The sequence below is a fragment of the Amborella trichopoda genome, chromosome 6, assembly GCF_054954075.1.
Source record: "Amborella trichopoda isolate Santa Cruz 75 chromosome 6, AtrichopodaSantaCruz75HAP2 v2.0, whole genome shotgun sequence".
Classification (NCBI taxonomy): Eukaryota; Viridiplantae; Streptophyta; class Magnoliopsida; order Amborellales; family Amborellaceae; genus Amborella; species Amborella trichopoda.
Window position 1 is genome coordinate 35,568,527 of NC_142341.1, and position 27,469 is coordinate 35,595,995.

Genomic DNA, 27,469 nt, shown 5'->3' on the forward strand with positions numbered 1-27,469 from the left:
GGTGATGTTCTTGAACACCGAATATTTTGGATCCAGCCAATCCTCTAATATGAATCGCGTATCTGCCGATCCGATAACTTTTTACAGTGGGTTATCCGGGTAACCTTGGTGTCCAGTGTCCACCATGTAGAAGCCCAGATTCTAAGCACTTGAAATCCACGCAAAATTAAATGGCTAGCGAGGGGTTTGGCATGGACTCCATGAATTCCATCCCCTGCTGATTAAAATCACCAGTCGTCCTTTGAGCGCAGTACAGGTTTGGTACCAGTCCTTTAAACCCACGCAGTAGAGGTGGAGCGAGGCCGAAACATGGAGAGGCCACCCCATGACTACTCCGGCTTCGCCCAACAGGCGCAGCAGTCCCCGTTTGGGTTGCAACAGCAACACCACTTTCCTCAACCTAGCGCCACCAACACCAACCCCTATACCCCCTTCCCCATCAACCATCATCTTCCTGTCAACAACCTTCCCAATCCAGGCGCCCTCCAATTCCCCCCGGCCTTTCACCGCCCGCCGCCCCTGTCCCACCCTCCTCCTCACCTTCCCCCTTACAACCTCCCTCCACACCCCATTCCCCAACAACACCAAAACATCTTCCCCCCTCCCTTCTTCCATCCATGGGACCCTCCCCCTCCACCTACTCCCCCGCCTGCAGACCCCGAGCTCCAAAAGCGCATCGACAAGCTCTCTGAGTATGCGGCAAAAAATGGCCCCGAGTTCGAAGCCATGATCAGAGAGAAGCAGCAGGACAACCCCGGGTATGCCTTCCTCTTCGGTGGCGAAGGCCACGCCTACTATCGCTATATGCTATGGATTTGCACCCATCCGGCTCCTCCAAATTTCAACCCCACTCCTCTAAACCCTAACCTCCCTCCCATGCACCACAGACCCGCGATGGGCCCGGCCATGCACCACACAGGGCCTGCTGGGTTCCTGGGACCTGCTGGCCCTGGGTTCTTCGACCAGCACCGGCCTCCTCAGCTCCAAGGGCAGCCTCCACAGCCGTTTTTTGAGCAAATTAGGGGAGAGTTTGAGCAACTTCCTAAGGCTTTCAAGGGCTTGTCGGGGCCTTTGCCTTCGGATGTGGCCTCAGAGTTGGGTGGGGTTCTCAACAATTTGACAGGGACAAAGGAGTCCATTAAGGGGGCGAAGATTTGGTTTATGCAGCGGTCACCCTTTGCGCCAGCACTGGCAGAGGCATTGCGAGATCGTGTGCTTACATTGGACGACTCGGAGAAGCAGCTCCATATCATCTACCTTGCGAATGACATACTCTTTGACAGGTGCTCTTTCTTCATACATGCGGCCTTTGTTAACTTTTGCTTTTGAAGAATGATTTTGATTTTGTGATGATTTCCTATCTTTCGCGGATGACACTGCAATTTTTTTTTTTTTTTTAAATCTGTAAACCATCAAGTTTGGAACTTATTTTGTTGTACAAGGGAGGAAAAAGAGAAATAGGTTTATGCAATTTGGCCATGTTTGGATTAAGACAACGATTCAAGGTGATACATCCATGTTAGGATTAATCTTCAGTTATAATCTGCACTAAGGCTTTTACAAATTGGATGTCTTTTTAAGCAAGTTTGCATTCTAGTAGATAGGTGCTTGTGTCTGGATGGCCACTGAGTTTCTTATGTGGATATTAACGCTTCTGGAAATGTGTGAAATGCATTCCTTGAGCATATACTGCCGTTTGAAGACAGAAATTTTTTATTCATGGAAAGGGTTCTTGCTCCACTCATGTGCTCTAGTTTTGTGTTAGAAAATTTACTGATATGACTTAGCTTAGGTCATCTCCAGTCCGAAGGTTTAGTATCTAAACTACTGTTGATTAATGGTGAGATTGCGGTCTGTTTGACACAGGAATTGCTGTTCACAAGGCTCTAACGAATTAATAGCTTTTGCAGTTATAGCACCACTCATGATGATTTCTTTGAAATTATCTACAGACCCATTCCTGATGATTCCTTTGAAATTCGCTTTCATGGGCGATCTAATTGGAGTAAAACATACGTATCACTTCTTAATGTGGAGAAAATGACTTAGACAATGTTTTTTGATTAACATTTGCTATTTCCCTTTTGGTGGCATAGATCCCTTGTGTTAGAGAATTCAATGCCTTTAAGGGTTACTTCTTTGGGGTGATTTTTTTCTTTGTTTTTTGTGGAAGAAATAGCCTATGGTTGGATCAAGACTGCAAAGATAGACCTATGGTTTACTTTTCATCAAAGATATACCATCGAATTTGACGAAATCAAAGCTTTTCAAAATAGGGCAAAGTTTCCCATTTCTTTGATCTAGAAAATGTGAGAAGACAAATCATTTTCTCAAATCCATTGCGTTCAATATGTACACCTAGTGAGTTTTTAGCATAATTTAAAGTTTTGCATAAAAAAGCGGATTTTGGCCTCTTATTGCAAAGAAAATGGGAAATGGGGGGCAGATTTCCATCCCTTTTTATTTTAAAGCTCCACTGAACAGTACTCACGCGAGTCCTATAGTACTCACCCAAGTATAGCTGCCCATATCCCTGAGTATGTGCACCAATACTCGCCTCAGCAAGGTGCCGAGGCTGAGTAACTCAGCCGAGTTTAAAAACACTTTATGTGAGGGTTAAGAATTTGGCATGTACCATATGGATTGAGAGAAATTTCTCCCCCTAAGGAATTTAGATGCCCTTAGTCTTTCGCATCAAGTGCCTCTTCTGTTTTGCAGCGTTTTCTTTTACTTGGTCTATCTCTTGAAGATCACTGCCTCTGAGAACCCTTTTGTTCTTTGTGATTTTGTCTAGAGAGGCTGCATTTTTTCCATTGATTTTAATTTATTTGGGCTGATGTACCCACAAGACAGGAGTAGAATACCTTGTTTACCAAATATTAAGAGTAATCTGTTGCTCTATACTGATAAATGTAGGACTAAATAATGTACCTATAAAGATCAAATCAAGGATATAGTGCCTAGTGGAGGTCATGAATGGCTTTGCATGGTATTTTGACATAGTTGAGATGATATGTGTTCGAGAGCCCTTAAGTTGCATCATTTAGAGTTCTTTGGCGAAAACCATGGGGACCAGAAGCCATTAGGTTGCGTCATTTAGAGTTCTTTGGCGAAAACCATGGGGACCAAGTTTACATCTATTATTTTCTTAAAGAAAAGAACACATTCATTAGATCCATTATCCAATTGTTGGAATGTTGAAGTAATAATAGCCAAAATTTGTTGGCATTGGGCTAGTGATCCGTTTTACTTATCTCCTTGGAGTTGCTGAAATTGTTTGTCCACTAATCATGCTTTGAGGCATTGGTCGTGACTATCAATTTTGAATTCAGCATTTGAAACCTAGTTGGAACTGATGCAATATTTTCATTAGAATGTAATGTAAGAGCACAATGTAATTTTGTCTTGCGCACGGCCTTTTGGCTCATGACAATTAGAGGAGCAAAGAGTTCCTTTGTTACGGTTTGCTATTCATATGTGCAACCTCGAAAAAAGGAAATATTCAGAAGTTCTTGACGAAACTCATCATAAAAGAGATATTGACGAACAGTAAGGATTCACTAGGAAGATACTTGAGAGACATCAGATGTGCACTGCTATTCTCTAATTATAGGGTTAGCAAGAGGGTGGTAGCTTTGATACTTGTGAGATGCACGACCACATAAGGTGGATGAGGTCCTCTAGCATAGCTATGGAGAGGGGTCCTTATGGGTGACTGAGGGGAAGGACTCATGATGCTAATGCTTTCCGGCCAAACTGTGAGGTTGTGTGAAAAAACCTACAAGCTTCTGCATGAAAAAAATCTATTGCATAAAAAACACAAGCAAGATTTGAGAATGAAAATATGAGCATGGGTGTAAGTGTAGAAGTGCCAAAATGGGAAATATATGTGATTAAGATTCAGACTCCCTTGTCGGGACATGATCTGGTGCACTTGCATTGACCCTGTTGTTAGAGTATGAGCATCTCTCCATGGAGGAAAGTTGAAATTTGTAACCCTTGTTTTGGCCCCCACGGTAGGTGAGGACTGAAGACTCAGGTAAGTTCTTTTTTTGGTCCATATAAAGTGATGCATCAAATCAAGTTGCACTATTGGCGATCATCCAAAGGTTCACCATACGAAGACTCCAATTGAGAAACTAGTGAAAGAAATAATGTGGGTATATGTTAAATGTATATAGTCCTGTTGAAAGATTTTAAGCACTGGAAGTTGTAAAATATCCCATTATGTTTAAATATAAAATGAGGTTAAAGAAAGAATAAGTAAAGAGAATAAAAGTTCTTTGTTTTCATATCACAAAAAAAAGTAATCAAATAAGTTACCTCAAATATTTTGCCGAGTTCCCTTTGAAGAGATTGAATACAATAAATTGTTTGACACTTGTATGTTCAAGGCTGCACCATACTTCTTCTCTCTCTCTCTCTCTCTCTCTCTCTCTCTCTCTCTCTGGGATGGATTATCTGTCTTTATAAACCAGGCAAGAGTTCATCGAAGATGGATAATTAGCGAGAGAGAATGGGGTCATATCAGCTTCTTATGGGCATTTAACCTTAAGATTCCTATGTAGTATGTAGTTACAGGGAATACCTTCCAATGATTGGTTTTTTTGTTCCAACTGTAATCAGTACCCAAGATGCAAATGTCCATATTCTTGTCATATTCATCAGGTACAAATGCTCCAACATCTGCCACCTCTTGTATGCAACCCTTCTTTTTTGATTTCTCATGGAATACAACTTATGGCATCATTTTATGTTAAATCCTCTAAATGTTTACATTATACTAGATTGGCCTTAACTTATTTTCAGTTGTGTGAACATGGTCACTGTTTTAAATGAAAAGCTACTGTAAATGTGTGGCTTGAATTTTTACTAGTGACTTTACAGTTTATGTGCGTTGCCTTTGGATATGCACTGAGAAAGAGAGAAGAACAAACTATTCAAAGACAAAAATTAATATAGCATATTAGGTATTTATAATTAACATATAGATAAAATAGATTATTAGAGATTTTTCACTTCAAAGGAATAAGGCACCCTTTGGGAGCAATTAACACTTGATCACTACATGACTATTGCAATTAAATAAGTTTTTCTGTTTTTTTTTAAAGAGGTAAATAAGTTTTTTTGTTGAATTAAAAAGAACATTTTACTACAGAATATACATAAGACATGAATTAATTTTTATAAATCATTATTCTGGAATTATATTAGGATCGGACCCCTATCCTGATAACACTACTGGTGTTATTACCATTTAGCCTCTTGCCCTTTGTTCTCTATTTGAATAAGATAGGGGTCCGGTCATTTATGAGAATATTCCTAATGGGATTTTGGGGACTAATAGAAAGAATGAGATGGTCGTCATAAAAAATATGGGGAAAGGTATTATAGTAATTTGGAGCAATAATACATTGCAGGCAATTACCCCACATGCACATAATTGCATCAAAGCAAGTCAACATCCATGTTTCATAATTAAGGAACTGTTTCCTCTTGTTCTCGCATGAGGCTTCGTTCTTCTCTATCTTCATTCCAATTTTCTCTTTAAACTTTCTTCAACACGTACTCAATAAATCAAAAGCATGACCTTAACATCTTATCCATCCATGGATGTAATCTCTATCATGCTTGTCCTCATATATATCACTTCACAAACCAACCCCCCGCCCTTTGGGTTGGGGGGGGGGGGGGGGGTGATCTCCTCTTATCCTCGATCTCTCTCTCTCTCTTTCTCTTTCTAGACTGAAACAGTGTATCCAGCTATCCAAACAAGAGTCATTTGTGGGTGACAAAAAACAAAAACCAGACCAAAGGCCAAGAAAAGACAGCAGCATCGAAATAATAGTCCATTTTAAGGAAATAAATAACACTGAATTCAAATAGCAAAAGAATCGCTGATACATTTTGGAGTTCACAATTTTAAGTGGAATGTAATTACTAACCTTTCTAAAGTAATGTTTGGTGCAACTCAAAATATTCATCATTATTTCTACGTTCCTGAATATTAGGACCAAGTATAAGAATTGATTTCAGTTTAATATAACAAAGAAATAAAATATGGTTTCTTATAACCAGCGTTTAAAAAATCGTCGAGTCGAACCGGACTCGCCCGGTTCGACTCGGATTTCACGAAAATGGACCGGATCGTTTCAAAAATCGGGAATCGTCCGGTTCTAGAGAGAACCGGACGATTCCGCACAGTGACTCGCCAATTCACTGTGCGGAATCGGCGAGTCCGTGAAGAACACGGGTTGCACAGTGTTCTTCACGGATTCTTTCAAATTTGTCATTTTTTGATCATTTTTTTTGTTTTTTTTGGCATGTGATCTGATTTGCAGGCTGTAAACAGCTTTATTCAGCTTTTTCAAGAATTAAATGGTGGAAAAATTGGTTGTTTTTGGATCACGAAAATTTCGGGGTTTAGGGTTTCCGCCTTTTCTGAAATTTCATGCCAAAAAATAGGGCATGAATCTTTCAAAATTTGTAGGCATTTTGATCTTAAAGCTGTGAATCAAAACCTTTTGTTACTAATTTGTGATAATCGTTGAGAAAAACAGAGTTTTTTAGAGATTGAAGGCTTCGGTTCACAAAAACAGGTAAGAACTTTGGGTTTTTTTTTTTTCCGCCATTTGATTTATTTCACGGCATATTTTGAACAAAATGAGTTCAATAATTAGGATTTTTAATCTTTATTGTGTCTAGTATGATTTAAAATTTTCAATTTTACGTAATCTAGTCAATTACAGCAAGAAATTTGATATGAACAGTGAGATGTCTGCGGAACCAAATTCCGCTGTTTTTTTTTTTTTTTTTCCGCCTTTTGATTTTGTTTTCATGATATATTAGAAATAATGTGTTAAAAATTTAGGTTTTTGATTCCTGATATTGTTGTTTATCAGAAAATATACTCAATTGGATGTAATTTATTCACTTAGAGGTGAATTTTTGAGTTAAAATCGCTTATGTAAAACGACTCTGTGAAGAACAATTTTTTTTTTTTTTGTAGCCCATGATAGAATTTTTGTAATCCATGATCGAATTTTTTGTAATCCATGATCGAAATGTTTGTTTTTTTTTCTTGTAATCCATGAACAAATTTTATTTTTTATTTTTTATTTTTGTAACCCATGATAGAATTTTTTGTAATCCATGATCGAATGTTTTGTAATCCATGATCGAAATGTTTGTTTTTTTTTGTAATCCATGATCGAATTTTTTGTTTTTTGTTTTTTATGTAACCCATGATAGAGTTTTTTGTAATCTATGATTGAATTTTTTGTTATCCATGATGTAAATGTTTTTTTCTTTTTTTGTAATCCATGATCGAATTTTATGTAATCCATGATCGAATTTTATGTAATCCATGATCGAATTTTTTGTAATCCATGATAGAATTTTCTGTAATCCATGATCAACTTTTTTGTAATCCATGATCGAAATGTTTGTTCTTTTTACTTGTAATCCATGATCGAATTTTTTGTTTTTTTTTTTTTTTGTAACCCATGATTGAATTTTTTGTAATCCATGATCGAATTGTTTTTTTCTGTTCTTGTAATCCACGATCGAATTTTTTGTTTTTTTATGTTTTTTTTTTTTTTTTGTAATCCATGATAGAATTTTATGTAATCCATGATCGAATTTTTTGTAATCCATGATCGAATTTTTTGTAATCCATGATTGAATTTTTTGTAATCCATGATCGAATTTTTTGTAATCCATGATCGAATTTTTTGTAATCCATGATCGATTTTTTAGAAAATTTATGATTTTTTTTTTTTAATCCATGATCGAACTTTTTGAAAATTTGTTAATTTTTTTTTTTAATCCATGATTGAATTTTTTGAAAATTTGCTGTACTTTTTTTTTTTTATTTCTTTTTATCCATGATCGAATTTTTTGAAAAATGATGATTTTTCGAAAAGATGTGAAAATCGTGATAAAGTTTTGATTATCATGATGTATTAAACCCAATTTTTAATTTTTATTGTTTGAGTTTGCTGTAATTTCTTTTTTTTTTTTCCATGATCGAATTTTTTGAAAAATGATGATTTTCCGAAAAGATGTGAAAATCGTGACAAGGTTTTAATTATCATGAGGTATTAAACCATATTTTAAATTTTTATTGTTAAAGTTTTTGTTGAAAAAATTGTATGTTGATGGATTATTTATGCAAAAAAATGCATGTTATTATATTTTCAATACAAAACTGTATTTTTTTTATCTGTTGTTCATGGATTTTTTAGTTGGAATGACTGATGTTAGCCGGCTCTTTGAAGAATTGTTTTTATTATTAATTTTTTAATGCAAAAAATGTATGTTCTTGATAATTGAGTTGTAGCCATGTTTGGAGCTTGCATTTTGTATTATTCTAAATGTTTGTAATTGATATGTACGAAAATATTATTGTCCTTTTGCAATAACAAATAACAACGAATATGACTACATGAACTACCGCAACATATTATCACTATATATGGTGATTATTTTTCTTTTTGAACTGTCAAGTTAATTTAAACTTTTTACATCTTAAAACAGTTGAATCATGTCAAGATCTACAGAAGACCCTGCATGGCAACATGGGGTCAGACTTGATCCCAACAAGAAAGACAAAATTATTTGTAATTACTGTCAAAGAGTGATAAGTAGTGGGATACATAGGTTCAAGCAACACTTGGCAGGGGTTAAGGGAGAAGTTTCTGCATGCACTAGTGTCCCTAGTAATGTAAAAAAACAGATGGTGGCAATTCTTAATGCTAGCAAAGGTAAAAAAATTGCCAAACATAGGATGAATGAGGAGATAGCTAGTTTATATACACCATCAAGCAGGAATGATACAGAAGAGCAATATAATTATGACCTAGAAGAGCAATATAATAATGAGCTGGACATGGCCACAAGATTGAGTTTACATGAACAATATCAGAGGGAATGTGGGTTTAGAATGCCTGGTGGGTCTAGCTCAGACATGCATGGTGGGCCTAGCTCCGATATGCATGGTGGGCCTAGTTCAGATATGCATGGCGGGTCCAGCTCGAGCATGTATGGCGGGCTCAGCTCAAATATGTATGGAGGGGTTGGTGGCAATATGTATCAAGGAGAATCAGTTGTTGAAGAAATTGTTTCTAAGTTACCTAGGAGTGCCAGTATTGCAGGTCATGGTCGTAAAGACCCATTTCTCTCAAAGCCTAAGTCACAACAGATGACCCTAAAAGGCATGGTTAAAGGTACAAGAAACATGTTAGGGAGATATGTTGGTAAATGGTTCTACGATAAAGGGATTCCCTTTGATGCAGCCAATAGCCCATATTTTCCACCTATGGTTAGTGCAATCCAGAGAGCCAGGCCCGGGGTAAAACCCCCGACGGCATATGAGCTCAGTGGGCCAATATTAGATGAAGAGGTAGAGGAAGTTAAAAAGTGGATTGAAGAATATAAACAGAGTTGGCCAAGGACAGGAATTACTCTCATGAGTGATGGTTGGTTGAATAAAGTTAGCAAAAAGGAGTTTTTAAACTTCTTGGCCTATTCCCCAAAAGGTACAGCTTTTTTGTCTAGCAAAGACGTATCAGGGACGAAGAAGGATGCAAACTTCTACGTACGACTATATGATCAGATAGTGGAGGAGGTGGGAGATAAGCATGTAGTCCAGTTTATTACGGACAATGCGCGTGCATGTGTTTCTGCGGGCAGCAAGTTGATGGATAAGAGGAAGCATCTAGTATGGACCCCGTGTGCTGCACACAGCATCGATCTTATGTTAGAGGAAATCGGTGAGATCAAAATTGTGAAGGAGACTCTTGATGAAGCAAGGTTGGTGTCGAGATTTATATACAACCACTCTAAAATATTATTTCTGTTTAGAGAACACTCTAAGAAAAAAGAGATAATCAGGCCTGCCATAACCCGTTTTGCGACCGATTACTTAGCTGTGGACTCCATTCGACAATCTGAAGGTGCATTAAAGAGATTGTTTACTTGTGAAGAGTGGTTAAATGACCGCCTCTCGAAGTCCAGTACCGGTATAAAAGTGGATAACATAATCTCAAATAGGCTGTTCTGGTCTCGATGTTCCAGTGTTGTAGAGGCCACTGCCCCTTTGGTCACGGTGTTAAGAATGGTGGATGCTGATAAGAAAGCTACCATGGGTATCCTTTATGAAGGTATTGAGAGGGCGAAATCAGCTATTGGGGAGAAGTGTAATTTTGCTAGCAAAGTGATCGAGATTATAGAAAAGAGGTGGAACACCAAATTCGGACGTTCAATTCATTATGCTGGTAAATATATATTTATATCATTACAATGTTTCAGTTTAAATCATTTTTTTATGAAATTGTAAATGACATTTTTCTACCTATATATTTTTTAGGTTACTACTTTAACCCAAAATTTTTCTATTTGACACCTGAACAACCCCACAAGATTATGGAAGGGGTCAGATACATTATTGCAAGGTTGGAGAGAAGCCATCGAAACCAAGTAGCAGCAATACAAGAGGTATTATTTAATGTTTGGGTAAGAATTTCATTGAGTTGTTATATTTGTGAGGAATAATGCACTAAAACGTAATATATTTGTTTTAGCTTGCTATGTATAGGGATGCTATAGGATCCTTCGGAACTAGACTTGCCAGAAATTCTCGAACTATGATGGATCCAGGTTATCCCCTCGCTAATATTTTGTTTATTCATATATTTAATCTTATGAATTGTTCTTGCCCTTACAATGCTTTTTACATTTTAATCCAGCTGAATGGTGGGAGATATATGGTACTGATGCACCTCACCTACAGATGATAACAATCAAGGTGCTCTCCCAGACATGTTCTGCTACTGGCTGTGAGCGCAACTGGAGTACGTTCCAATGGTTGCACACTACTAGGAGGAATCGACTCGCTTCTGAGAAGCTTCATAAACTAGTCTACGTTCATTATAATTTAAACCTTAGAGAGCGACAAATAAGAAGGAAGCTTGAAGACTATGGGCCGATAGACTTAGACACAATATTTGTCACAGACACAGCAGACCGATGGGTAGTAGAAGAGGAGGAGCCAGTGTTGCACAAGAGAGCGTTCATTGAGGCTATCGGTGATGAAGATATTGAAGAAAGTGATGAGCGGCATGAAAGAGGAAGCAGCCAGCCAATGTATCCACAATATGTCAACGATATTGCACCTAATGAGGGAGAGTGGGAAGGGGGTCTAAGAGAAAATGAGAGAGATGATGATTCTGAGGCCACCCTATCCCAGCCATATTATTCACATATCGAGTCCCAACAGCAACAGTGTAGGGATGAGCACGACAGTGCAGGTGAGCATGAAGGATGGACAAGCTTCGGGGATTTTGGATTGGGAACACAACAAAACACTAACACTCAGGGATTTGAGAATAGTCAGACGCCCGCTAATATCGATGATTCGTTTTTAGATCGAATCAATGAATTGTCAAACGAATTCAATCAATGGCACCAGCGTGACCAAGAAGAACAACAACGTCGTCTATCATTTTATTTTTAGATCGTATGTTACTAATTTTATGCTTTATTGTAGTCCATGTATGTTGATATACTTATTCCATGATAATTCTATGTTTATCCTTTTGTGTGATGTAAATTAAATGTTGAATGGCGGTTCATGCAGGGGAAGAACATATCAATATTCGCATATTCATTCAAAAACATGAAAATTCTTAATGGAGTATCCTCGTTTTTTATTGAATTCCTAAAAAACAATATTTATAATGAATTTTAATAATTTTTTCGGATTTTTTTGAAGCTTTATTCTGACCGATTCACCCGATTTCGATCCGGATCGCCGATTCGCTGATCCGGATCGCCGATTCGTCGATCCGGATCGGTTTTTGGAAAGCCCGATCCGGGTCACCGATCCGGTTTTTAAACCATTGCTTATAACTATTTTCATAGAAAAGTCAGGATATATTTTGTAGAGAATTTAAGAATACATTATAAGAATCTTGAAAATTGATCATAAACTATATTTAAATCGTATTTAAGAATACATTATAAGAACCTTGAAAATTGGTCATAAACTATATTTAAATCATTAGAAATTTCGTGGAAGATTTTACTGTATTTTTAAGTCCTTTAGAAACAGGAAATTTGAGTTATGATTGAAATTCAAAAGCAATAAAAATTCAAGATTTGAAAATATAAAAGATATTAAAACCAGTTTTATATTGATTTTATATTATAATTAGAAAGGAAAGCAAATTGGAAATGAAACAAAGAATGGCCACAATTTCTAAAAGTATTTCAAATTTTATAAATTTAATGCTCGAAATTAGTCATAAATTACATTTATTGCTTAAAACTGTGTACTTAAATTTATAAATTCTTTGAAATTAAAACGACAAGAAAAATTGGTTCCTTTTTTTTGTTGCCATGATATAACATGATTATTTCCTTGATATAACATGATTATTATCAAATATTTTAAATTTATAATAAAATTAAAATTAGTCATAACTATTAGTGAGAGAATTAGTCAAAAATATCAGTGAGAGAAAAGCTTAAATTAAAAATCTATTAGAGAACAAAATTTTGGTACATAATGCACCATACATTTATTTGAAATAATACTAATAATAATAATGTTTTAATAAAAATAAAAATAAAAATAAATAAATAATTTCAAAAAAAGAGTAATAACAGTTCATTAAAGTCCAAAAAAGGGAAATTTTATGTTGGAAATATTACTTTCCTATCGTTGTAGTAACAAAGGCAAGAAACCGACAAATAAGTAGGGAGTGATTGCAAAGGCTATGGCTCTATGTTTCTCCTCTTAATCCTAAGGTGACCGAGCAAGCACGGATGCTTTTCTGCAGATACGTGAAGGACATTTGCTCCATGTCTGTTAATATAGGCGTGAGGTGGCGTCGATGTTGGTCGTCTTGTCCCTCCTCATTTGGAGACAAGTGGGGACCTAACCCCATCACGGGGGTGATCGGGGAGCTTAAAGGCTGTTACTAGCCTGTTGTTCTCTCCTTTCACTTGTCTGGCAGAATTGGATCTGTTCCGGCTAAAAAAGCGGTACACCTTTTGTTACTAAGTACGATGTCGGGGATGTCCGAGTATAGCAAACGTAGATCTATAAGGGAGAAAGAATAGGAGGCTTTGAGTTGGATGTTCTCCTTCATAGGGCGGGCGACCTGGGATCCACCGTAACTTGGATCTTTAGGCGAAATCCAACTCGTTCCATCCGTGAGCCCATACTAGCCTTCTTTTTAAGGCATTGTAGCCATATTTTAGTTATGGACGAGTTAACCGGGCACCTACAAGATGAGGTACTGTAGTATATGTTGTTCGTGGATGACATAGTTTTGATCGATGAGACTAAAAGCAGCATAATTGTAAAATTAGAACTTTGGAGGGAAGCTCTAGAATCTAAAGGTTTTAAAATTATCCAGACTAAGACGCAATATATGGAATGCAAGTTTAATAATAATAAGAGTAGAAAAAAAGAAGTAATTAAGATTGATGGTCTAGAAATACCTGAAACAGACTATTTTCGATATCTAGGGTCCATAATCTAAGAAAATAAAGAGATTGAGGTAGATGTCGCACATAGAATTAGAGCTGGGTGGGTGAAGTAGAGATGTGCGTTCGGAGTTTTATGTGATTGCTGCCAAGGTTTCAAGAAACTCTAGGCGGCCCCTAGTCGGCCTGCCTGGCGCCCAGCGACTAGGCGGGCGCCTAGAACCTCAGGCACCTTGCGGTGCAAATTCTTTGTTTTTGGTTTATATATTTGTTGTCCAAATGCACATATATGGATATATTTGTGTCAAAATTTGTAATTTATTCCAAAATTTGAACCATACAAAACATTTAAAAGTCTAATATGCTACTATAAGGTCTCCAACGCTCAAATTCAGAAATTCTCCATATTGGCATATTCCATATCCATAAAATAAACCATAATAACATTCAAGATTCCAACTCTCCAACTCCCCAAGTCATTAACAAACTGACTTCCAAAACTATAGAAAAACCAGTAAACCACACAACGAAATAGTTCAAAAAGGCAAAAAAATTACAAACTACATAACTAAATAAAAATCGTTCAAACTCCAAATGTCTGAAGCCCAAACCAAGATGGTGCAATAAAATATTAAAGTTACTTCAAAAGAAGAGAGAAGACAATCAATACATCATTAAGAATCTGAATCATCTTCATTGCTTTCATCTGCATCAGAATTGAGGCCGTCATCATCAGAATCATCACCCTCTTCAACATATTCCTCTTCTTCCAGAGATTCTTCTGCATCTGCCTCTTCTTCCTCTATCTCCCTCCGTGAAGTACCAGCAGAAGAAGTTGCTCGAGTCCTCTTAGGATCAGAAGCTTGCCCTGAAGCCTCCTCGACCATTTCCCATGTCAAACCATCCCCAGCGAAGACCTCCTCAGTACCAGGGCCACTAACTAGCCAATCTGAAGCGTTCTTCATGTCTTTTGAAGAGATAGGGTCCTTCTTTGGCTGGTTTTTCTTCTCCTTGAGCGTTTGATTCTCTCTAACAAAAACCAAGTCATTGAGCTTCCTTTGCTCAAGCCTATTTCTTCTCTTTGTATGCACCTATAAGGAAAAATAATGCATAAGTAACTACTATAGGTCTATGATCTTCTTACCTTTTATGAATCTATATTACAAACTGAATATGAACTTATAAACAAAAAAGCATATAAAATTTTATTCCTTTAAAATAGTAAAATAGTCAAATAGTAAAATACCATCTCAAACGAACTCCAATTGCTCTCACAACCAGAAGAGGTAGTTGTCAAACTCAAGATCCGCATAGCCATCTTCTGGAGATTTGGAGTGCTACTCTCATGTTGTCTCCTCCATTGGGCTGCAATATGTGGGCAACAACCTTTATAATTAATTTAGGTATTTAACATTATCAGAACTTGAAAGAAAATTATAAATTTATATTTTATAAAACAAAAGTACATAAGTCAAAAGAATATTACTTGGTTTGTCTTTGTTTCTCTGCCTTAATGCCATATATTTCCCAAATGACATCAAAGAACACTTGTACGAAATTAGCTCTTCAATTGATATCTTATCTTGGATATTTGGATCAGGAACTAATTTCTCAAGGCACTTATTAAAACCATCCATAATTACCCCTTTTGACTCAATATCTGCATCTGCATAAAAGAATTTAGGGTTCAAGTAGTTCTCCGTTGCATGCAATGGTCTATGGAGCTGCCTATCCCATTCATCATCTATAATCTCCCAAATTGGGGCATACTTCGCTTCATCATCGCCCAAATTCTCTGCAATCATATATAAAGCCCATGGAGGGCTTATCAGCATCAACCAAGCGCAAGACCTTCAGGGAGGAAATACTAATATCGCATGTTTCACCCCACGCCAAAAATATTTCGAAAGAATAATATCTCGTGTCTTCTTTCCCTTGGCATCTCTAGATCACTTGCACCTACTCCACTCCTCTGAAGCAAACATAAACCTTAATGTGATCCTCCTCTTATACATGCTCTGTAGACTAAGGTAGGCAGTGGCAAATCTAGTGACCCCCAGGTCTCACTAGCTCTCTCTTTTTTGTAAACTTGTGTGTGATGCTAAGGGTAAGTATGTGACTGTATATGAAGATTGTAAGCTCCTTAGCCTTAAAAATAATTCCTTTAATAGGAGGCAATTTAGGAATTGCCTCAAGCATAAGATCTATGCAATGTGCAGCGCAAAGAGTCCAAAATATGCGAGGCCTCTTTTGTCGAAGCAAATGACCGGCAGCTAGATTGGGAGCAGCATTATTTGTGACCACTTGAATTACATGTTCCTCCCCAACCTCCTCAATACCCTTATTAATGAAAGAAAATATATATTGCGCATCATGAACATCATTGGAAGCATCTATTGAGCACAAAAAAACTGCACCCGTGGGACAATTTACTAATAAACTCTTGTTACTCCTCCTCCTCCTATCACTCCACATATCTGTCATCAAAGAAACCCCAAATTTAGCCCATCCCTCCTTATGAGTCTTGAGATATTCATTAGTGTACTTGACTTCTTTCTTCAGTAGTGGCTCTCCAATCTCATAAGGAGTTGGAGCTTTCAAATCTGGCCCAAATTGCCCAATTGTTTCCAACATTGTATGGAAGCTATTCAAACTAGCAGTGTTAAAAGAAATGCCCGCATGGTAAAACCACCGAGCAATATACTGAATCACCGTGGCTCTATCTTCCTTTTTAAACCTATTTTCAATTGTCACCTATTTTTTCCCCTTTCCCTTGCCTTTCTCAATTACTGTCTTAGGGCTAGGTGTAAAGAAACTATCTATAGGCCCTCTCGTACGAGCCTTCTTAGATTCAAAAGCCCTCTTGGTCTTCGAGGTCTGAGTACCAACCATGGTTACCTCTTCTTCCCCCTCTTCATCATCCTCTTCTTCAGTTTTAATATTATCATAAAAAATATGAACCCCTGCTATATCCTTTTTTTTTGCAACTTTTTACCCTTTTCAGCTTCAATGTACTCCAAAATTTCTTTCTTTACAAGATCTAGGACTTTCTTACATGGGGCAACATCACCACTAATACCGGCAAGATGTTTCTTAAATCTATATATGCCGGCATTAGAAACATGTCTGCAGAATTGCACATAATTTTATTTCTATCATTCTTATCTGGGTTAACACAATATTTCCATCCCGGATTTTCACCCCTAGTAGACCCCGCAGAAGACATCTCAAATTGAAAAAATAAATCTCAAATAAAGAGTACAGACTGACCTTTTTTACCTAATCTCTGATCTTCGATGTTGGCTATCTCAGTCGAGCTACGAATCAACTTAAAAGTCTTCTAATACCACCAATAACACCCTAAAAATAATTTCAATCAGAAAAACAAACCTTTTCAATCCACAAGAAGTATTTCGATTCTCAGCAATTGTTTTAGATTCTCATAAATAAGTTTAAGATCGAGGGTTTCTTGGTTTTTTTTTTTTCAGTTTGGGGTTGAAAATAAACCCCTAAACTTATTTTATACAAACTTGGGGGTCAAAATGACCCCCTTTGCCATTTTGGGTGAAGTTAAAAAAACAAAGTTCGTAAACTGTGTTGGGCGCCTGCCCAGGTACAGCCGCTCGTGTTGGGATGCCCAGGTCTAGGCCTGCAAAAAATTGTTTTTGGGCACCTAGGCATCGGGCGGTCCGTTTTTTTAAACATTGATTGCTGCATATACCAATAAAGCTGAAGGGACAGTTCTATAGGACAACTGTGATACCAACTTTGCTTTATGGGACGGAATGTTGGGCAGTCAAGAAACAACATGCTCATAGGATAAGTGTAGCTGCGATAGATGGGTGGCAAGAGAAGAAAATATAGAATTCAAAATGAATACATTCGAGAGAACTTAGATGTAGCTTCAAGTGGAAGGCTCTAAAAGGGAAAAAGGAAGGCCTAAAAGGACATAGATGAAAGTAGTGAGAAAAGATATGGGGACTTATGGTTTGTTGACAGCATGACTCTTGATAGAGAAAAATGGCGGAACAAGATAGTTGGGATAAGGCTCTGATGATGATGATGATCCTTCCGCCCCCTTCCTTCGATTGTGCATCTCGATGGTTCAACAACCTCAATTCCCAAATCTCTAGATGATAATGCTAAATCACCCAATATTCCTTTGTCCTTTCTTTAGCCACAAATACTCTAAGCTCATTAAACCTACTAATAATCCCTTAGTAGGATTAATAATCCCTACTAATAAACCTACTAAGCTCACACACCACCTTCCCCCCGCCCCCCCCCCCCCCCCCCACAGAAAACAAACCCCCTCCCTAACTCCATTTAGTGCCATGGAAACCCCTAACTCACACCCACACCTACAACCATAATTCCAACTTCCTCTTCTCATCAACCTCCGATCCCTTTGCTCCATCTATACCATATAACTAAAAACACCTCTTACAGCCTCATAAAGCCTTCTATCGGCAACTCAACCAAAGCTAGAAATCCGAACAAACTTACCTCACTCTCAAGTCCTACAACTTTGTAGACCCACATGCCAAACCTGAAACCTACCTATTCAACATCAAATACTCCTAACCACCTTATCCCTTGTCATTAGACCAAGCCAAGAGCTCATCCATATTTAAGGTAGCTTTCTACATGTTAGATTTCCTGAAACTAGCCTCTATAGCTGAATTTGATCCACCTAGACATAATTCTAGGAATACGCATAACCATCTTGAACTCTAAATTCATGTGTTAGCCTCTGGCTAGGGCAGCCTACCTCCTTTCTTTCCCCTCCAAGGAAGTGATGATTGCGGCCATAAGAGACCTCATCTTGAGAAAATGCAAACTCCATCTCAAACCTTGGAGCTGGGCTTTTTAGCCCTCCCAACTGAAGAATATGGACCCATCTTCAAGGTATTCTTCTGCATGCCTGTCGTCTGGCCACCTACACAGCCATTGGAGATTTCTGTGAAGGTTCCATAAAATTAAATTAAAAACACTTTCCAGAAACTCCCCATAGGCTCTTCCACCATCTTGATCCAATCTCCGACTAAGAATGCATTCTGCATTCCATATTCTTGAAGTTTGGAACATATCTTTACAAAATCTCCATCTCCCCTCAAGAGGCAAAAATCTGCATGCCTCTAGCAGTCATTGTGGATCATAATTTTCCTTCCTACTCTAGAGGATTGCAGTTGTCACGAATTGACTGCAACAGTCTGCAAATGCTCCAATTCTCACACGAAGAAGTCTGGAAGCGTGACCATCCAAGAATTGCCATGTCCCCAATTTGCGTCCCACATCTTCTCACATCCAAGTTGAGAGGTTTCCTCTCTCCCTCATCCCGGAAGTCAGCCTTCACCAACTCCGGGTATTCATTGATGTCGACAATGAGTCTTCTCGAGAAGCTTCAGCTGCAAATACACCTGTAGCTCTGCCGACCGATGTGACACATTGTCCTCATCCCCAAGGTGCATTTAGACCCTGCACTGTCGAGATCCTTAGAATTATCATCTTTCCGATCCCACTATTCACACTTTTGTCTCTGAAACCATTGGATCCTATGTGGTATCCATTGCCCTATCTAGAAATTCTGATGATGTTTGCTGGAAGTCACGATTGTATATGTCTGGAATGGACTAAGCCTTTGACTTTTGAAGTGAACTTAGTGCCTTTGCATCCCAACCCATGGGTCATAGGAGGAGATTTCAGCACTGTCAGATGGGTACATGGAACTGTCATACTAGAATCATTGCTATGATGACTGGCTTTTCAAACTTCATTCCCCACAAGAATGTCATCGATATCCTTCTTAATGGCTCTGCCTATACTTGGTCCAACCACTCTTCAGATCCTACCTTAACCATATTTGATTGCTTTTTGATCTCCCATCTCCCATGAATGAGATGACATGTACAATGGATCCTATTCCTTGGACCACAAACCCATCCTTCTCAATACCCTCCCACCTTTATTGGGACCAAAACCTTTTCGATTCAAACCCTCTTAATTCGACGAACCCAAATTTGAGAACCTGCTTGGGTCCTGACAGGTTTCTTTCTCTCTCCACGAGTGGGCAGGTTTCGAACTCCAAAGAACGCTTCACATACTAAAACTTGTAAATAAACAATGGAGCCATAGATCCTAAATAACTTTTGTGCTGCTGTGCTCACTCAAATCAAAGATTCGCACACTGTTGAAGAGTTCTGAGCCCTTAACCTCTCTAAATCTTCTAAATGACAAGAGGCCATGCATCTCCTCAAGAAGGAAGAAATCTGTTCCAGACATCCAAAATCAAATGGCTTTGAGCAAGAGATAGAAACACTGCCTTCTTCCACAAGATTGATAGCTGCAGGCATGGGGTTAATACCATCACCCACATAATGGTAGGCGTCGAACTAATTCCATATGGCATCTGATGGATGGTGTACCACCACCACCAATTGTGAGCTTCTGTGTGACAACTGCGTCTTGAGTTCTCAGATCCCCAGACCTTTTTGTCAAGCAAACACTGTCCCACATCACGAAATGTATTTTGTGAGTAGCGTCTGACCTGTTCCATAGGAAATTCTGCATTAACCATTACAATTTATAGACTTTGCTCATCAGCATGCAGAAGAGGAACATTTGATAGATGGGGATTTAGCTAAAGTGGCTTTTATCAAGTTGTTTCGACCTTTGAAGGAGAGGGTACAAACTTTCTTGGCAGCTAACCATCTTTCAAACTTTTGCATTATGCCATTTCCTTTGTCCTTCTTGAGTATACGTAATCTCACGATAGTGACCACCCTCAGGAGCTTGGTCCTTGACATGTTGTTTGTATGTCTCGGGCCATTTTACTGGTTATCTGTCGACACTTCATTTTGGAGTGTCGTCATTATATTACAAATTACGAAGCTCATGGTCACAATAAACTCTTTCAAAAAAAAATAAAAAAATTAGGAAGCTCATAGCCAAATAGTAGCGTGGATATTCTTGACCCAAATGGTGTTGAGATCAAATCCTTCTGAGGGTTGTTTTTTTCATGTGACTAAACCTTTTTTAAACTTTGTACGATTGCATTTTCAAAAATGAATGTCAAGGGCTAGTTTGGAACATGAGACGTGTTGAAGCGGCCTGCTAATTGCAATCACTATGAGGAATTGTCATGTGTATTTAAATGAACAACATTTTATATAGTATAATAGTTAAACTAAATGATGGACTATTAGAGCACAGAAGTCATACTATTTAAAATATTATGACTCAAAATAAACGAACTCTCTTATCAAATAGTAAAATGAAATAAAATATAAAATTTATGTATTTATTTATCTTGGGTCGAAAGTACAGAAAAATGGAGAGATGGAGGAAGATATCGCACACATAATTAGAGCTAGGTGGGCGAAGTGGAGATGTGCAACTGGAATGTTGGGTGGACATAAAGTGGAGGGGCAAGTTTTATAGGACAGCTGTGAGACCAGCTTTTCTCTATGAGGCGGAATGTTGGGCAGACATAATACAATATACCCATAGAATGAGTGTAGCGGAGATGAGGATGTTGAGATGGATGAGTGGCAAGACAAGAAGGGATAGAATTCGAAATGAATCCATTCGGGAGAATTTAGGTGTGACACCAATAGGCGATAAGATGAGATAGAGTAGACTTAGATGGGCTGGCCATATATGGCGCCGACCAAGTACAACACCTGTTAGGAGGTGCGAGTTAGTTCAAGTAGAAGGACTGAAAAGGGTAAAAGGTAGGACCAAAAGGGTGGAAGTAATCCGAAAAGATATGGGGACTTATGGCCTCATTGAGGGTATGACCTTTAGTAGAACGGAATGGCGGACCAAGATTCATGTAGCCGACCTCAATTAATTGGGAAAAGGCTATAATGATGATTTTATAGTCATTTATTATAATATTCTTATGTACTAAGATTGTCGCATAGAGAGTCTCTAAAGTTTGAATGTGATTTATGTTCTAAAATATAAATTGTGTTGTGCTGAATTCAGCTTGCCATCCTTCTGATAATGTCAAATTATAAATGTTTCTACTAAAACAATCGTGAAATATGTATGACATGCGTTATGCAAAATATTACTTTTGCATATATAGAAGGATATATATTTTTTTTTCTTCCATAAAATTTATTTATATTTCTGAAATTTTAGATCGTTTATTTATTATTTTAACAAATTATATGTTGAAATTCTTTTATTATTTGTGTATCTTATATATAAGGTTGCATGGACGTGTCGAGGACATAGTGGGTTTTTGGGCCAAAGTTCTAGATACTTGAGATAAACACTGGACATGATACTCACGTCGGCGTCTATGTAACACTATCTATAATTTGCAATGATTTCTGACGAGTTGGATTGGGCTTGTTTGTCAATGCATTCGTGCACAATTAGAGCCACGTTAAGGATCTGCCTTCCTTGCACAAATTCACCTTGGGGAGGTGACATTACTTGGCTTAGCTTCTGGGTAGCTGGGAGGTCAGCACTGGCTAGTATTTGTAGGAACTGTTGATCAGGCAGTTGGATTTGAAGTCTTTGATCTCCTCTCGGTGATGATGGTGGCATTCATGTCCTTGTCTGTGATGCCCCTCTTGTAAAACTCAGAGTAGCAGTCCATAATGTCTTGGCAATTTACCACAATTGGTGGGAACAAATCTACTGGGAAGACATCAGGCCCAGGTGCCTTGTCATGGCCTAGCTCGATGATGGCCCTACAAACTTCTTTTTTCATAGAATGGTTTCCCTAAGCAGGCGGACCACGCATTGGAGATTAACTAGGATTTCAATAATGGCAACTTTTGGTGAGACAATGTTTTCAGCAGAAAAAATATTTTTGAAGAAAGTTATCACTCGACAAATGTCATTGTGGTCTTCGAATGTGCGCCCTCTACCTTAATTTGTAGGACAGAGTTGCTTCTTTTCCTATAGAGAGCCATTTTATGGAAGAACATTTGATCTTGCGGCATTTGATGCCTGAAAATCTCGTCCTTCCTGAAGCAAATTGTAGGTCGATCTTAGTAGTGATTCTAATGGCTCTCTCCTTTGGGTTCAGGTAGCTGACATCCTCAAGCAGGTCAATATCTTTGATAATAGATGAGAGGGACAATTTTTTCAACGGGAGGTGGCCGAAAGGTGTTCTTGGTTCCAGGTCATTAGTTTCTTAAAGGAGTTGGAAGTTCTTGCATAGTCTTGAAACACAAAAGGAGGACAACCATTGATAGACATATCCTACTATTCACAAGCCACATCATTACGAACCTGTAAGGTCTAGGGGCCAAATTGGGTGATGGTTGAGTCAAGTAAGTATAGGGCCATGATCGGAGACTGGTTTGGGTAATGTTCTGGTGTGGATCCCTTGAAATAGGATGTCCCAAGAGTTATTTTAAATCTGTAAAGTAACTTTGGCATTTAGCTGTGTTCAACAAGACCATTGTTTTTGACTGTTTGATAACTCTACTCGATCTTAATTTTGTGTCCCAGATGGTTGGTCGCCTATTTTTTAGTTCTTAAGTAATTAGAACAGGTTCTAATGCTTTTAGATGGCACCAACACAAAGAAAACTTTCATTTTGGATTAGGAAGTTCTTTCAGATCCTCAGATTTTGTCTCTTGAACTGTTTAGGTCATTACTGATCAATATTATGATGCCTCTCTACGTATTTGGCAAGACTTGACTATCACAATTTTATTCTTATCCCGTCATGTTTATTAGAAAGGGGTATATTGTTTTTTTCCCTGACATGCGTACTAGCATTCAATAGTTTGTCAGAGACTGAAAACTCTGTTTGGCAATACATCGACAAGCTTTCCCATTGAGGTTTTTTTGGATGTTGACAAAAATAATTGATAATTAAATACTGCAGTCAGCATATGCCTGAATAACCATGTGAACGTACAAATCATGCACCTAAGGGAGGCACCCTCAATAATTAAAACAGTTAATGGATCACAGAATGGCACAGGGGCAGAACTAGTTAGACATATCTGTACAATACTATGTCACAAGTTCTAAGGAGGGCAATTGGACTACATCCCTGCAAGTTATTTGCACGACCAGAAGTGGATACAACCTGAATCAAGTCCACACTTCTCATAGCTTTCCTGTTTTAGGTGATTCTTCTGCACTCCATTCTGAATATAAGTTCTGATAAGTGGCTTCTCTTCTTTATGGGAAGAAGCCATGATGACTTTTAATGACGTATCATGTAAATCTATTGCATGTGAACACCAATTTATAGATGCTTAATTGATTGGACTGAAGCAGGGTAGATTGCGCTAGACTGCTACCTAAAGTTTGAAATCCTTTCTGATGATCTGGTTGCATTTGAAAGAAAGCTTGATGAAAAGGGGGTGCTATTACGCAATACAGTTATAGTGGGAGCTTCCAACTGTATTGCTGCAATTAAATTGTTGCTTCATGCGACCTATGATATATGGGCTTAGGGTAGATGTAGCAGATTCTAAGACTTGCTTGTTTCATAGAGAGAGCAAGGCAACTATGTGGGTCTATAGATTGTTGTCATAGATTAAGGTGGTTTGTCTGAAGTGGGGTATCATCAGTGCCAATGCATAGATACTTATTTTTTTTCTTTTTTGGTAGTTCAGCGTCCATTACCCATGGTAGGAATGGAATTCAAGATGTCTTCTTGTGGCGCACCTCGCCTTGAGCCCGTTCTTTTTACCCATGAATAGATTTGCCTCTTCTATTTGTCATGTAAGCAATTTGTGTCAGTCCATAAATTTGCATCTTTCGAACTGTCATGTACATGCAAGAAAATTGTGTTCCCTGATGATTTGATCTGATTTTATGCTTCCCTAATTGTCGAAGAACAGATTTTGGTTGGAAACAAGGTTTCTCTGAGCCTGAATCGTCCATTAACATTTTTGTTTTATTTAAATTGCAGGCTTTAGATTGAGGCTTTTTTTATTTATTTCATTGCAGGATTCATTCAATGCCTAATTTGAAATACTTGAAAACTTTTTTGTGTCTTCTACTGCAGTTTACAGAGGCGTATGAATCCTCGAGAACTCGACAATGAGGCCCTCGCCTTTAGACCTGTTCTTGGGGCTATGCTGGCTAGAATTTATCACAACCCTCAAAACAAAGATGCAAATCAGTCTCGGCTAAAGAAGATTTTGCAGTTTTGGGCCTCAAAGGAAGTTTATGATGACGACACCATCTATGCCCTAGACAGAGACATGACTGCGGGACTTCCCCCTTCTGTGATCGGACCCACTAAAGATCCTGCTTCCTCAATGGAACCATCCGGACTCACAGGTCTCTCGCTGTGTGTGTGTGAGTGTGTGTTTTAATTCTTTTACTGCCCTCTCTAAACTCTAAATTGGTCACAGGGCTACCAAGAGGACCATCAGAGGGTCTTGCACAGTGGCAACCCGATCAGCACAGGAACTCAGGCCTACCTTCACTTGAACATGAGCACAAAGAACCAACCGGTGCCCTTCCCACTTCCCTACCGCCCACGGGGCCCACCTCTCAGTTCATCCCCTTGACGAGTCAACACTTCCTAAACAGCTCCAGTTTTCAAAGTTTACAACCCAGGCCTCAATTCTCTGCACCCTTGTCCATTCTACCGACTAAACAACTGACCATGTCCCAACTCACTCCTCCATCAGCCAAAGTCAGTGACCAAGCTCCCCCACCCTACCCATTATTCCCACCAGGCCTCATTCCTGGTATGGTACGAAAGATGCAGATTGGTAGTGGGGTTCCTTACTCTCCCTGTAGTCCTCTAGATATCCCCACTGTCATCCCTCCTTCCACTGCCTCTCCATCTTACATTTTAGAGAGAGTTTCTAAGTTTTTCAAGGAAGTAGGAGAGGTTAACCCCTCTGAGGGTCCCATATGCAAGTCCGGATCACCTCATCATGTGAATGATGTTGATGAGGATGAGGATGAGAGGGAAATAGTGGTGCATAAAGGTGGTGCATGCATTCCACCACCACCCAATTTGCAGATGGATTTGGAGGCTGGGAGCTTTGTAGATGGGAGTGTTGAGAGGAGCGGCAGTGGCAGGCTTGGGCTTGGGGCCCCTGCTGATCCTAATGAGGTGAGCCAATATGATGGTGTGTACACATCATATAGAAAGCAGAGAAGCACAAATTATCACTCTTCAATGAGTGCTAGAGCTGCTGCGAGATGAGCCCTTTTTGGTGAGAGGAAGTTTGTTGATTATAATCTGTGGTAGGATGACCCCTTTTTTTTTTTTTCTGATAAGGTTTTTGTAATGATTGGTACAATTATGGTGTTTAACTAATGGATGGCTTCAGGTATGTGTTCCTGCCTATGCTTGGGGTAGGAAGCATGGTTTTAAAATGTGGCTGCATCATGCGCTATGCTGCGGTGGGCTCCACATCAGAATTGGCTGCATATGCACTTTTGGCCTATGCAGCCGCATATGCGCCGTATCGTAGTCGCATCCTGAATCACACTGCATCGCACTGCATTCCACTGCAGCCCTTTCTGTCAATTTTTTTTTCGATTTTGCCTATTTGGGAGGGGCAAACTGGTCTTTTTGACCATCCAAAAATGGGGGAAACTGTTTGGGGGGTATTAACCCCCCTAAACGATGATTTTCAGCCACTTTGTGGCCTTTTTTGTATCAAATCAAGGGAAAAAAAAAATTGGCGGAAATTTATTTTTCATTAAAATCTTTGATTTGGCGGTTGTTTGATATTTGGATGTTGATGTGATGCTTTTGATTGTTAATTTGGGGATGGTAGGGTGAATTTGTGATAAGAGTTAATAGTCAAGTTATTAACTATTAACTCTTCTTGAGTTTGATTTTTGGTTTGTAATATCACTATTTTGTGTTTATGGTTGTGCTTATGGTTGTTGATGATTGTGCTTTATGGTGCAAATTTGTGCTTATGGTTGTGCTTATGGTTGTTGATGGTTGTGCTTATGGTGCAAATTTGTGCTTATGTTTGTTGATTGCTGAATGTTTTATGAAGCTAGTTTCAAGTTTCTATCAGGGGATGGTGGATAATCGGATACAGAATCTCCGACAACTAATTGTTGTTTTTGGCAATGGAGATTAACATATAACTCTGTTTTGTGAAATAGGCACGATGAAATTCAGGTGTATTGTGCACAAACAATTATGCAAAATGTCCTTGGTTCATCTCGTAGATCTGATTCAATTACTGCTGTTTTAAGTATTTTTTGTTTTCCCCTTTGTAGGTTAGCTTGATTTGGTTAAACCCTTGATTTCTCCAAACAAAAGTGTGAATCGCTCTTGATTATCTATGTAATGGATGTTTGTTTCTAACGAGCAAATTAAAAAGCTGTTGGGCTAAGTCGAACAGTAGTTTGAGTGGTATGGAGTCATAAAATGACGTCTTGAGTTCGAAGCATATAATCTCTTTTTTATTATTGTTTTTAATTGTTATTCTCTTTTCCATTATTTGAACGGTCTTGTTTTCTCTTTGCGGTCCCACTGCATGTTCCTCATATTAGGGGCCCTCGCTTTTCTCATCTAGGGCGCTTTTAGACAAGGGTCATGATAATGGAATTAAGAAGGGAAAAAGTTTATATAAGGTGTCAACCTTATGCTTTACACCTCATAAATCCATTTAAAAATGGTGTTTCATAAATCCATTTTTAAAGAGTGTTTTGATTTTGAAAAAGACTATGTAACTGGTCATCTCCACCTCGAAGTGTATGAATATGGAAAAAAACAAGACATGTTATATATTTTAAAACATTATTTAGACCGTTTATTTTTAAAAAATTTAAAGATATTCTCAATCTAAACTACTTTTGAGCTTTAAATTTTTTAATTAGGCATGACAATGGATTTTTAGGCCATCCTAATTGCTTTTACTAGTATCTGAGTTACTTCTTTTAGCTAGATTTAGATACGCGCGGTACTCAGGTTGTTTAAGATTGACACCTTCTTCAAATTGTACCTATTAAGTGGTACAGATACGACCGACAATATGTACAATGATGGCTTATA

At 38.3% G+C, this 27,469-nt stretch overlaps 3 protein-coding genes across 5 annotated transcripts; 2 read left to right on the top strand and 1 right to left on the bottom strand.

The window, feature by feature from the left end:
- Positions 1-26,159, top strand: LOC18435061 (SUPPRESSOR-OF-WHITE-APRICOT/SURP RNA-binding domain containing protein 1). Of its 2 annotated transcripts, XM_088869915.1 has the most exons (4): positions 1-1,283; positions 24,491-24,768; positions 24,843-25,692; positions 25,779-26,159. In XM_088869915.1, the coding sequence occupies exons 1-3, from the start codon at positions 310-312 to the stop codon at positions 25,649-25,651; spliced, it is 2,061 nt and encodes a 686-aa protein (XP_088726041.1). In that variant the 5' UTR covers positions 1-309; the 3' UTR covers positions 25,652-25,692; positions 25,779-26,159. The 2 variants fall into 2 exon arrangements, with proteins under 2 accessions (XP_088726041.1, XP_006845180.1); XM_006845117.4 differs by having other exon boundaries at positions 24,843-26,159.
- On the top strand, positions 6,514-12,218 carry LOC148781720 (uncharacterized). Of its 2 annotated transcripts, none has more exons than XR_016057898.1 (4): positions 6,514-10,277; positions 10,423-10,497; positions 10,584-10,659; positions 10,749-11,611. XR_016057898.1 is itself a non-coding variant. In XM_088869914.1 (4 exons), exons 1-4 carry the CDS (start codon positions 8,546-8,548, stop codon positions 11,513-11,515), a joined length of 2,703 nt encoding a protein of 900 aa, XP_088726040.1. In that variant the 5' UTR covers positions 6,516-8,545; the 3' UTR covers positions 11,516-12,218. The 2 variants fall into 2 exon arrangements, 1 of the variants encoding a protein (XP_088726040.1); XM_088869914.1 differs by having other exon boundaries at positions 6,516-10,277; positions 10,370-10,497; positions 10,749-12,218.
- On the bottom strand, positions 13,366-14,813 carry LOC148781721 (uncharacterized). Its single transcript, XM_088869916.1, has 2 exons — positions 14,741-14,813; positions 13,366-14,585 (listed from the first exon to the last, which is right to left on the bottom strand). The coding sequence occupies exons 1-2, from the start codon at positions 14,810-14,812 to the stop codon at positions 14,169-14,171; spliced, it is 489 nt and encodes a 162-aa protein (XP_088726042.1). The 5' UTR covers position 14,813; the 3' UTR covers positions 13,366-14,168.
- Positions 26,160-27,469: the final 1,310 nt, after the last annotated feature.

Coding starts and splice junctions, on each gene's coding strand:
- LOC18435061 (XM_006845117.4), top strand. CDS start 310: ATGGAGAGGCCACCCCATGACTACTCCGGCTTCGCCCAACAGGCGCAG. Junction 1,284..24,490: donor AATGACATACTCTTTGACAG/GTGCTCTTTCTT, acceptor CTTCTACTGCAG/TTTACAGAGGCGTATGAATC. Junction 24,769..24,842: donor GGAACCATCCGGACTCACAG/GTCTCTCGCTGT, acceptor AATTGGTCACAG/GGCTACCAAGAGGACCATCA.
- LOC148781720 (XM_088869914.1), top strand. CDS start 8,546: ATGTCAAGATCTACAGAAGACCCTGCATGGCAACATGGGGTCAGACTT. Junction 10,278..10,369: donor ACGTTCAATTCATTATGCTG/GTAAATATATAT, acceptor TATATTTTTTAG/GTTACTACTTTAACCCAAAA. Junction 10,660..10,748: donor TCGAACTATGATGGATCCAG/GTTATCCCCTCG, acceptor ATTTTAATCCAG/CTGAATGGTGGGAGATATAT.
- LOC148781721 (XM_088869916.1), bottom strand. CDS start 14,812: ATGGCTATGCGGATCTTGAGTTTGACAACTACCTCTTCTGGTTGTGAG. Junction 14,586..14,740: donor ATTGGAGTTCGTTTGAGATG/GTATTTTACTAT, acceptor TTTTCCTTATAG/GTGCATACAAAGAGAAGAAA.